Source organism: Stylophora pistillata, chromosome 2 (genome assembly GCF_964205215.1).
Source record: "Stylophora pistillata chromosome 2, jaStyPist1.2, whole genome shotgun sequence".
In the NCBI taxonomy this organism is placed as follows: Eukaryota; Metazoa; Cnidaria; class Anthozoa; order Scleractinia; family Pocilloporidae; genus Stylophora; species Stylophora pistillata.
In genome coordinates, this window is record NC_142520.1 from 31,305,669 (window position 1) to 31,317,979 (window position 12,311).

Sequence of the window (12,311 nt, forward strand, 5' to 3'; positions counted from 1 at the left end):
ATTGATCGTGTGATCTGAGCGTCCGTGTCACAGTGATCTGGAACAGAACTTTTGTCGACAGTACTGACGTCTCTAATTCCCTGGTGGAAGTCTCCGAAAAATTGTGTTAGAGAACCTCTTGTTTATGTTTAGCTGTCTAAAAAAAGTACATGACTTATGGTGGCCCATAGGTACCGTGGCCGGTATGGACAAATTACGTACGTTATTTACACAAAACACATGCAAACTTAATAATTTGCGGACAAACTTAACAAAAAGCCAGCAAACTTAATAAAATGCACGCAAACTGTAAAAAGCGCTAACAAACTTAATCATTTATCATTTATCGCGCGATAATCTCCATTTATCGCGCGATAATTTTTCATTTGTCGCGCGATATTTTGATTTTGTCGTGTGATAAAAAAAAAAAATGTGTCATGTCCCCTATGGGCCACCGTAATGACTTTATACGGGAAATCACCAATAACACATCATCAGCTCGTTTGTCCATTTACACTAGAACTTGCGGAAGGTCTGGGCACTATTATCTTTGCGGTTGGCACAATTTGTGCCGCCATACATGAGGTCATTGAAGCGATCGACGATCAGCGATGTGAACCATACTTGAGAAAAATTTTGAATTTTGTTCTTTCAACTCTACAATGGCAGTGTTGTGTTATCAATTGGTCTTACTTTTCAGTCTAGCCATGAACAGTATCTTTAAGGTTAACGCTGGTAAGTTGATGGTCGACACAATGTTTTGAGAATGTAGTAGATTAAGATAGTATGCTGCAAAACACCTTAGTGACATGACTGTGCAGGTATTGTGTGCAGACCAGTGTCACATGAATTCACAGTTTATTTTCACTTCAGGTTAACATTCAGCACATCACTTTGTCATTATCTTCTTGCAAAAAAGCAAAACAAAAAAACTCAACTGTCTTTGTGTTTCGGCCTTTTGACCGATATTGGCTTTGGCCGGCGGTGATTTTTTCGATTCTTTAGGATTCCTTTCGCTTCGTTTTAAGATTACATGGTGTGAAAAAGCAATCAAAGAAATAATAAGTGTCTTTGATGAGAATGAGATCTGTTGGTTAAAATAATTCAAGGTTATTGCCGTATAAAAGAACTCACACAGACAATGTTTATGTTCATTCCATGCCATTATTACTACTCGACAAGACCAGATATTGTGCTCATATCATCAAGTAACGTCACTAACGCTTATGTTCTCACTGCTTTATCGAGATTTTATCGTTGATAAGCTGATATAGCATGGGCTTAGAGTTCTTAACAATGTCTGTGCAGATGAAATATGTTAAATAACTTAAGCAAGTTCAGGGAAATGCATGTATCACAAAAGTGCAACATTCTTTCTCATAAGCTGATGTAAGTTATAAATTCATGTGGAGGAAGTTAGGAGGAAGTTGTTTTTAGTAACAGAAAGGATTGAAAATGTTGGTTATAGATTATGCACCTTTGCTTGAGATAATGACTGCTCAACTGGATAAAGTGGAAACCATTTCAAAAACTGGATGGTTGCTTGTTAAAAATAAAGGAAGAAAAAGAAACAATAGCAAAAAACAAAAACGAATTTAAGTTGCTGTGTGAAGGTAAACCACCCTGTGGCAATGTGGAGCCTTGATGAGGGTCTCAACCACTGTAAGCATCAAACTAAAGTGCACCTGTGATAGCACCTAATGAGCCTTTTCTGGAACAAATAACTGGTATTTTTATGTGTACTTCACACATTTGCAATATCTCAATAAAAATATTGCATAATGATATCAAATTAAGTTTGAGCCAATTTTTTTATAAAAGCAGCCTTAAAATGTGGATGAGTATTAATGATCCTGGTATGTATTTCTTTCAGGTGAGATAAGAGATGTATTAAGACATTACGAAACTTTAAATATGGGTGACATTTTTCATGGTGTACACAAGAGAGACATTAACAAGCAAGAAAAGATAGTTTCCTTTATAACATTAAACAGGTACAGTTTTTTGACAGCATTGTGATGATCTTATTTATTTGATAGTACTAGGTATGCTGAGGATGATAACACTTCTTTACAGAGTCTTTTCAAATTTTAGAAGTTTACATTTAACTCTGAAACACTGTTGCACTCCAAGATAGGGTGGGATTAAATTTTTTTTCACTCGTTTATCAGCTATGAGTGACTAGCATCTACAGTGTAATTTTATCTTATAATATCACATCTGTATCACACACTAGGGTCATGAGAGTCACCAGCAGGAAAAGAAGCTCTTGACTGTTAAACAATTCTCCTTGTCAACACCCCAGGAAATGTATAGAGAACAGTCTGGAGAATATTTGTTAACCCTGACCCTTTACACACCCTGATGTCAGGGTGTGTAACCCTGACCCTTTACACACCCTGATGTCAGGGTGTGTAACCCTGACCCTTTACACACCCTGATGTCAGGGTGTGTAACCCTGACCCTTTACACACCCTGATGTCAGGGTGTGTAACCCTGACCTTTTACACACCCTGATGTCAGGGTGTGTAACCCTGACCCTTTACACACCCTGATGTCAGGGTGTGTAACCCTGGCCTTTTACACACCCTGATGTAAGGGTGTGTACAGGGTTAAACCCCACAAATTTAAAGAGTTTCTTGAGGTGCAGCCAAGAACAACTATTAACAGCTTCTTGTGCGTTCTCTAAACTTCCCAAGTACTCCCTGTAAATGTTTCTTTTCAAGCTAGAATTGATTCTTAATTCCCATGCATGTGATAAATGCCCAACCAATATAGGATCTTTCTTCCTTTATTCCTTTTCTTTCCTGAGGCTGTTCTTATATTGAAGTGGTCAACCTAAATCATTACATGATTTTGTGTGGTCATAGCTCAAAGAATGATCTCAATTTTGGAAGTGACCTTGTGGGAAGTAAAAGAACCAAAAATAAAGGTGGAAACTGGCAATAAGTTAAGCTTTGAATCACAACTATAGAAGATAATCACAAAACATAAGTTGTTGCTTTCCAAGGTTCATGGGTCTTGATTACTTTTTTGAAAATTGCAGTCTTAACTTGTCTTCTATTCTCACAAAGGGTCTTATCCTGAACTGAAATGCTAACTGTAATTTTCAATAAGGCTGGAAATGGACATTTTGTATTGATTCATAGCTTAGGCGGTCCACTTCCAGCAGGGATGAATGAGAACAAGCAACCAGGCTTTGTTACAAACAATTTACATGCATCTTATTTTCTATTCTGTTTATCTTTCAGACATTTTAGACTTCATTTGACTCCTCACAGTGAGCTCTTTGCTGAAGACTTTCATGCTTATTCAGTCGTAGAAAATCACCAAGAGAAAGAAGTTACAGTAGATTTAGAAAGCTTTTACAAGGGTTATGACGAAGGTAGTGTTTTAGTCATATTTTACTTTTATTATTATAATAAGAATTTCATGGTGTTAATGATGTATACATGTACATAAACATTATATATGATGCAAAAAGATTTTGTCTTGGTAAAAAAAAAATTTACCTTTAGCTGAATCTAAATTTCCTTTGTGTCAGCTCTTATCTAATGAATAATTAGGGTTAAGATGTGATGAGGAGAGTGAGTTTAATCAGCCAGTGATGGTAGAATATTGTTTCAGATCGTTGATTAAAATTTACTTTTAACTGCACTATCTAGACTGCATTCATTTGCTTCAACATATCATTAAGATCCTTAGACTAACACTAGAATCCTTTATATGTTCCTTGCACATCAAAACATCTTGTCCTAAAGTCTATGGTCAGTAAAGTACATGGGAACAAGTTTGTTGATTGTTCTATTCAATCAGTCATTCTCTCATAGCTCACAGTTTTCTCTAAGAAAACTTTTCACTTTTTGCAACAGATTATGTATGTAGACAAATATCTGCACATATTTTCAAGATAAATGGAGGCTATTTTATATTTATAAGTGCAGTGTGATCGGTTCTTACCTTTGATTTAGCGGAAGGCAGATGCGTGGATGACATCACTGGTGGAAAAAAATGCTGCTTCAGTATCATATAAAACAGATAGAGTCCATGTTGTGGGTCTGCACAATAATAAATCACAGAAGACTGTAACTGCAACTAAATTTATTTCCTAATGACACAGTTTTTTTAGTTTGTTGCATATTCCAACATTTAAAGCTGTGTTATTAATCTTTTGACTAAGTTTCTTTTTTCAGTTTTAGTACCAATTGTTTTTATACAACACTTTTGATGCAAAATTTCAATACAGGTGACTCAACATCAAGGGCAACAGTTCATGTTGACCATGGGATCATTACAGCTACTATAGTGACAAAGGATGACACTTACATTATTGAGGTACAAACTGTGATTTTCATGTCACTGTTATTGATATAAAATGAAGATGGTAATTTTGAGTGAGCAGTGATGTTAATCTGTAAATGATACAGGTATACTTGGAGAAAAAGAACTGCGACTGCTCTTAATCAGATGAGCATAGGTGTGACCCCCATCAGTAGCACTCAGAGTTCTTTTTGTCCAAGTATCCCTGTGCCATTTTCCTATGAACGTCACCATTCATTGTTGTCATAGAGGTTCTTATTCTGTGAAATAAAATTTTACAAATGTGGAAAGTTCATCTGGAGCTACTCAAGGATTTATATTGTGAAAGACCAGGTACAAGGGCTTTTATGCTTGCAGAATTAAAGCAATTCTACATATTGTAGCAGTGTGCTAATGGTCCCTGATCAATTTCATACTCAGACTGAGAGGTGCAAAAAGCAACTATGCAGCTGTCTAAGAGGAGACGCAGTTAAAAATACAATGAATAGATAAACATATGAAGATTAATTTTTGGTTTTAAGCTTGTAAAATGTTTTGAAAAAATAATTTTTTTTATGCCACTGATATTCTTGAGGGAGCCAATAAGATTTCAGAATATCTCCTTGCCAATGGATTTTGACAAGCCTGGGTGTGTTGCAGTGTATATCAGATAAATCCAGCTAATTTGATAAAGATAATTTATATAATAAAGTAGGGTCACTCTTTGAAACTACTTACCACTGGAAGCTTCTGCTTATGGTATTATGACCTGTGATCTGTTGGACAAGGCAGTCTTTGTTATTTTAAATACATGTATCTCTAACATATGCACTAAGTGGGGATTTAGTGACCAGTTTGTGGAAAGTGCAGAATATGAATTTTATTCAATAGATTACCACTACATGGTTATCTTCGTTTTGTCTTTGTAGCCAGCATGGCGACATATTGCTGGCTTTAGCAAGGATCAGATGATTTCTTACAGACATTCTGATGTAAAATCCAATATTACAAATTCTCAGGGCCAGGAGCCTAATGTGTAAGTTGAAAAATTGCAAATAGTTCTTCCATTACCATAGTTGATCTAACAATTAACTTTTTTCATACCAAACTTTTTTCTCTACAAATTCATGTCATGATCACTTTCTTGACTTTTCTGCACTTACTGAGAGGATTTTCTCAATTCCAAAGTCTGAAACCTTTTTTGATCTTGATCTCTAACTAGCATTTATGTAAAAAAAACTCTTTGGCCTGTGTACCTGCAGGAAGGAAACATTTTTACAGGAGCAAGCAGTAGAAATGTTGAGAATCTGAACTTCCAAACTAAATCTTCTAAGTTTTTTTTTGGCAACATTTTTTTCTAGGAAGAAGAAATTCAGTTTTTGTGGCCATGATTCACATCATTCTACTGTGCTTTATGCAGATGAACAACATAGCCATGGTAAGTATGTCTGTATTCATGTGGCAAAGTGGTAACACCATATAGACTGAGGCAGTTTCCTTAAGGAACAGTTCAAACCCATAGAGAGTATGTTTTTTTGAAAGAACAGTTGTTTAAAGCCAATACTTACAGTGATCAAGAAATGCCTCTTTAAAGCCAATACTTTTAATGATCAAGAAATGCTTGTTCTTGTATTCTCTCAAGCATTTATGTGGTCATTATTTTGAAACTCAGCTAACTATGAGCACCAGAAATAATTAGATTAAATCAAATGGTTGGCTAGTATATATACAGTCAAGTAACTTGTCAGAATCCAGTTCAAAATGTTTATGGTTGTCTGAGTTGCACCAATTATTTGTTTAAGGGAGTATTTTCAGTTTCCATGGAGAATACACTTGTAATTGATAATTAAAGCTCTCATTCAATGTGTAGCCCAACCTTATGCAGAATATTTCATTTTGCTTCAATATACCTTCAATTTGGTATTTGAATGTAAATTACACGCAAGTAGTGTCAGCTCATAGTGTTATTATGAACTATAATCATTGGTCTCACAATGTAATCACTTCTGAATTGGATTATGGAGTTTGACAACACACTCTAAGTCTTCTTCATCACAAGAAGAGAATGTGCAGCATGCAGTTGAAATGTTGCAAACCACATTGGTGGATTTTTAAATCATCAGACAACAATTACGTACACTTCATATGTAGTATAATTCATTATTACAACTTACCACAAACTTTTTTTCAAAGACAGACTTTTTTCCTCTGATTTTTGTGTAATTTCAGACTAATGTATGTAAAACAATATTATGATCTATGTTTTTAGAGATTTTAAGCAATACCTCCCTAAGGGATAAGGTGTTGCTTACATTGTAAGTGCATGTAAATTTCCAAGTGGGTAACAACAAAGCGCTATAACCTTGCATTACCATTGCACTAAGAGGTGACAGAAGAAAAACTGATTTGAGCATGAAAAGTGAGGAAAGGGGTAAAGACTGATGTTAGAGATCTGGGAGAATCTATGTGTTATCTTGATTTGCACAGTGGGGGTCCAAAGTATATTGGCAACCTTTTCAGCCTGAACTCATCTGGTTATGCTCTGAGGAATGCTGATTTTGTAGTACCTAGATTTAACACTGTGAATTTTGGTAAACACAGCATTAGATATTTAAGACCAGTTCCTCGGTCAAAACTGAGCATGAACATTAGAAGATCAGACACATTGGAAGTTGTTAAGAATAAGATTAGACGAATAGATCTAAATAATCTAATTAATGAGCAATACACATGTAGCCTTTGCAGCAGTTGACACTTTTATTCAAATATGTTTATTATAGCTTAAGCCACTGTATAATTGGTATATTGATTAGTACATTACAAGATATGCTTTGTAACGTTTGAACTCATCTTTGACACTTTAATTCGAACATGTTTTATTATAGGTTATGTTACTATATAATTAGTGTATTAATTAGTACATTTTAGGATAATTTTTATTGTATGATGTTTTATTATTATAATAGCTTAAGTTACCGTATAATTAGTGTATTAATTAGTACATTTGAAGATAATGTTTATTGTATAACCATGCTGTCACCAGTTAGCACCTTGCTAGTCAGGAGCTAGATCCCTAACAGACACAAATAAAGTTTCATCACAATCATCATCATTGCTTTGAGTACTTCTTGAAGAAGAGTTGGAAATGTGAAAGAAAAGATGTACTAACCTGTAAAGGGTATAATGGCTCCTTTAATTGAATGTGGGTTGTTGTATTATCAGTGCAGAACACACATTCTACGAGAAAAAGGCGTGCTGCTCCAACAAAGATAAGATGCCGTCTTGCACTGGTTGCTGACTACCGATTCTTCAACGAAATGGGTCAGGGAGATGAAAAGTCAACCATCAATTATATGGTCAGTTAAAAACAGTCTGTGTCATAAAAATCATTTGTTTTTCAAGAAATGTAAAATAATTACTATGTGTTGATTCAGAAGCTTGTAACCTTGAAGTGATCTTGTATGTCCCAGAGCTGGGGTTTATGAGAGCACAAGACTGGCCAATCGGAATTTACTTCCTGATTTGGAGTCATAAGCTTCATGTTGTTGTTAATATGATTGTGTCACATACAGAAAACAATAATAGTAAAGAGAAAATAGGGAAATGTTTCTAATACTTACCACTTACTTGGATTAAATCTTAGCATTTGAGAACATTTGTTTCTCAACCCAAGAAAATGTGAGATTTGAAGAATAGGGAGCCCAGGGCACCTAAGGCATAATTTTGAAAATCTAGGGACATGATTTCAGTCAAGATATTTACAGCACTGTGTGAAGATTTCTGACTTTGGGCTGCTGTAGGTGAACCTAACAACACTTCAGTTATCCAATTTAGACACTTACAGCATTGAAGCATTGGAATTTGTTGAAAAGCTGAGATCTGACTCAACTTGACATTTCCTTGTGTTTATAGCAACTGTTTTCTTTCACATAGATTGGTGTCATAGACAGAGTCGATGCCATTTTTCAAGGAACTGAATGGTCAGAGGAATACAAGGGCTATGGATTTGAAATTCAAAAAGTATGAATGATAAGTTATGATCCTTACTGTCTAAACCCTTTCACTTCCAATATCTCATGAGTAATTCTCCTAACCATTTTCCATACAATTCTTATGTTTTAAGTTTGGAGAATTTGGTTTCAAATCAACTAATAAACCCCCTCTCTTTTTCTGCTTGACATTATATTGATATTGTAAGCCAGGATAAATTTTGTTTTGGTCGCTCATGGGAGTTAAGCCTGGTTTCCGTATAATTGTCCCTGTTGCAACAGTGGTCTCTGTCGCTTCCTGGGGCGACACACGCGACTGAAGCGATCCTTGTGATAACTGGTTTCCATTAAATCGTAATATGTATTGGATCAAATTGTGGAAAGACTGGGACTAGTCACTTTTTACCGCCAAAACCAAAATAAAAATGGTGGCAGTCGATCAAAGAAGAAGATTTTTGGCATGTTTTTTTGTTTCTCCAAAACGTTTTGCGAAGAAGAAGAGAGAGAGAACATCGAAGAACTTTTTCTCGGCTTCTGTCGCAGTAAGACCAAATTTCTGGCCGATTGTTTTCCAGGCGTTTTCTCTGATCCTTTTATTTTTGGAGTCCTTGCAGAGTTTGTTGTACAGACACTCATAGCACTGTATTTCCTCCATAAATGTAGAGTTGTTGTTGGAGTTGCTTGCTGCCATTTTCAAATTACATGCTGTAATCCATCAGGTGCATCATAGGATATGTTGCATCGCTTCTGTTGCAAGGGTCGTTTTCACTGGTTTCCATTAAAAACATGCGATTGCTTCTGAGTCATTTCCAGTCATCTCGGTCGCAAGGATAGAACTCAAGTCTATCTCGGACGACTGATCATTTCTGTCGCAAGGATCATCCCGGCTGATCGCAAGAGCATTTCCATATGATCGTCCCTGTCGCTTCCAAGTATTTCAAACAACAGAGACGACTGTTGCGACAGGGACGATTATATGGAAACCAGGCTTTAAAGAGTTAACATGGATATCTTGATACCCAGAATCAGATTTCCACAATAAAAAAAAGTCACGACTAAAATGTTGTCTAAGTTTGTGATTATGGCTGATTTGATGATTAGACTGCTCTGAATGTAATATATGAGATGGACACAAGCTCATGTGCCATGTGCAATTAGTGGCTACTCCATCAGATATACATGTACATACATGTAGATACAGTTCAAAGTCATTATTTTCTACTTTGGAGTAAGACTGCCAGCCTTAGCAGTGGGGTGTGCCTTCCTAACCTAAATACTCTAGTTTAGTACATTGTACTGGTATGTTTATTCATTGTATGTTTACTGTCACTGAAATGTTTTGCATTCAGTAAGAATGCACTCAGTATTAGTACAGGTATCAGTATTGGTGCTGTAATGTACATGAATTTCTTTGGTTAAAATGAAAACTGAGGTATCACCTTATGGCAGAAGTGAGGTACTAAGAATATGAGCAATTACATTGTACATCATTTTGATGAATTACTGTTTCTATCAATAGAAAAATAATTTTAAATTAGTTTCAGTAGAACAGTTTGGTATAAACTTCCTGCAGACAGGAGCCTACTCTTCAAAAAACTTTAGATTACAACTGGAACAGTGTATTCTTCATCATCTGGGGCTTATCTATTTACAGGTGTTAGTACATAAGACAGCCACTAGAGAAGCAGATCATTATAACATGGAGAAAGATAAATGGAAGATCAAAGACTTTCTGAATGTAAGTTGAGCAACAATGTAGTAGTGAGTGGCAGGTCTAACTAGTTTAAAGTCACATTTATGGTTTTCTGGGAGCAAAAAGGGAAGATGATATAGTTGTTTTTCTTTTTGTAAAAGCTGTTAATTTTTATTATTATACATTCTCTTATGTCATAGCTACAGACAACAGATCTTATATATTTAGAAATGACATACCTATAGACAATAGTTTTGTGCACTCAGGAATATGCAAACAAAGCAACTATTGAATTCAGTTTTTGCATGATAACGATAAATTTCAAGGCGTCAGTTTGTGTTTGGCCTCAGTAATTATTGCCATCATGCTCAGCCTCATCCAGTAATTGTTAATTGTTATTCTCGATGGAGGTATGATTATGTGGTCCCACAACAGTCATGCTAATAAAATCTTGCAAACAGAATCTTCTTGGTCCATTCTGTAATTTAAGAATCCTTCCTTTATTTTGCCTCTTCCCTAATTAGGGGAAAAACTTGGTCTGTAATTTGTAAACAGAACTTGAAATTGTTCCGTAAAAGGGTTCCCAGTCTTTTATAACATAAAAGGCAATATTACTAAATGCTGCTTGGCTGAAACATTTTTGACCTTTATGATAATATATGAGTTTGCCCTTTATATCATAAACAAGTAATCACTTGTTTCCTTGTAAAATTAACTATTAAATAAATATACTAAGTTGTGTTTTCAGGTGCATTAATTGCCTTCATCACTGTGCAACTTGGGGAATTTCTGAAACTTCTGAAATGAATTTAATCCTTACTTTTTCTTGGCCTCATGCAATTACCTAGTATACAAATTTATCTTGCCCATCATTACAACTTAAGGGTATTTGTAGTTCTTTCAAATGCTGAGCTACATGTTTTTCTTCAGGCATTCAGTAAGAATGAAGAATGGCTTCAATTCTGTCTTGCGCATCTGTTTACTTATCAAGACTTTGATGATGGTGTCATCGGACTGGCGTATGTTGGCAATGCTAAAAGTAACGCTGTGGGAGGAATCTGTACAAAAAGTATTGTACCTGCAACATTTCTATGAACAAAACTTAAAGCATAATCCTCAATGCTCATGTCTGTACTAGAGTTGTAGATCCATGTTTGATTCTGATTACATGTCACTGCAAACTCTAGGAGTCATGTGAGTCACTCACTTGCTGTCCATGTTTGATTTGAGAGAAGGTAGATTCTTTACCCTGTCCAGAAGTTCTCATGCTTGTCCTGTAAATATGTGTGAGATAAAGTCTCTTCTTTTTAGCCAGTTGGAACCAAACTAGTAGCCACATTTTGTATTTGAAATGAAGGACTCCCTTTCTATCTATAATTCAAGATGGTAGCACACATGTTAATTTTGATGGCCTTTTCACAGTTGAAAGGCAATGGCAATCAAAAAAGCTAAAAATCTCAAAACTTCTAACTTTTAACATCAAACCACTAACTCTGGTTTGAGGTTTGTGGTTCACACCAAACATGAATCTAAAACTCTATAATAATATCTAGTAACTTCTGAAAAAGTATTGAAGGAATGAATTTAAGGTAAATCTGCTTATCAAACTTGAATGCGGAGAATTTATCTGCTCTTTGACTTTTGAGATTTGTTAAAAATGCAACATACTGGAAAGGAAAAGACACACGACCGTGATGTGAATGTAGCTAGTCTTTGCGTTGGTCCAGTCTGTAAGATATTCTAACATTGCTCTATTTTTGGTATTTAGGGTACTTCACAAATAATCGATGGTTGTATCTGAACACAGGACTAAGTAGCAGCATTAATTGGGGGAGAAAACTCCTCACAGAAGAGGCTGACATTGTTACTGCTCATGGTAAAGAAACTGTTAAACAATCCTTGTTGTTTCCCAGTTAGCTCAATGGATAGAGCGCTGGACTGTTGTGTGGGAGGTTGATGGTTCGATCCCTGGCCAGACCAACACTCAAGGTCTTAAAATAATTGAGAAGAATATGCTACCTTTCTATAACATCAAGAAATGGTTAGATATTCTAGTCTTCTCGGATAGGGACGAATAAATGGAGGTCCTGTCTTCTACAGGGTTAGGAGTAGGAGGTGTTAATTACCCATGCACGAGATTACTGTGTGATGGATGTCCTCCCCTGGGGTGGGATGGGTTGGGATTATTTAGAGGGCCACAGGATCATCAGTTTAATTACTGTCACGGGCTACCCTCTTGAAATTTAGTTTAAACTTCATTCCACAGTGCAAACAAGTCTATTAGCTAGTTTATTTGGCACTATACTGCTCTTTGATACCAGAAAAGGTTGAAAGTCATCAATGCTTGCCAT

General features: G+C 35.7%; 1 protein-coding gene and 1 long non-coding RNA gene across 3 annotated transcripts in view; one reads left to right on the forward strand and one right to left on the reverse strand.

Annotated features, from left to right (window-relative positions):
- The first annotated feature begins 555 nt into the window (after positions 1-555).
- Positions 556-12,108, forward strand: LOC111328065 (ADAM 17-like protease). Its single transcript, XM_022932424.2, has 11 exons — positions 556-714; positions 1,853-1,973; positions 3,231-3,364; positions 4,226-4,314; positions 5,208-5,314; positions 5,640-5,716; positions 7,501-7,634; positions 8,212-8,298; positions 9,922-10,005; positions 10,891-11,029; positions 11,729-12,108. Exons 1-11 carry the CDS (start codon positions 642-644, stop codon positions 11,875-11,877), a joined length of 1,194 nt encoding a protein of 397 aa, XP_022788159.2. The 5' UTR covers positions 556-641; the 3' UTR covers positions 11,878-12,108.
- The window catches only part of LOC148738317 (uncharacterized), a 38,991-nt gene continuing 34,973 nt past the window's right edge, over positions 8,294-12,311 (reverse strand). For both annotated transcript variants that reach the window (XR_015996104.1, XR_015996105.1), the window contains exons 4-5: positions 11,168-11,331; positions 8,294-10,476 (exon numbers count right to left, since the gene is read on the reverse strand). This is a non-coding gene — a long non-coding RNA (uncharacterized LOC148738317). The remainder of the gene's footprint in view (positions 10,477-11,167; positions 11,332-12,311) is intronic.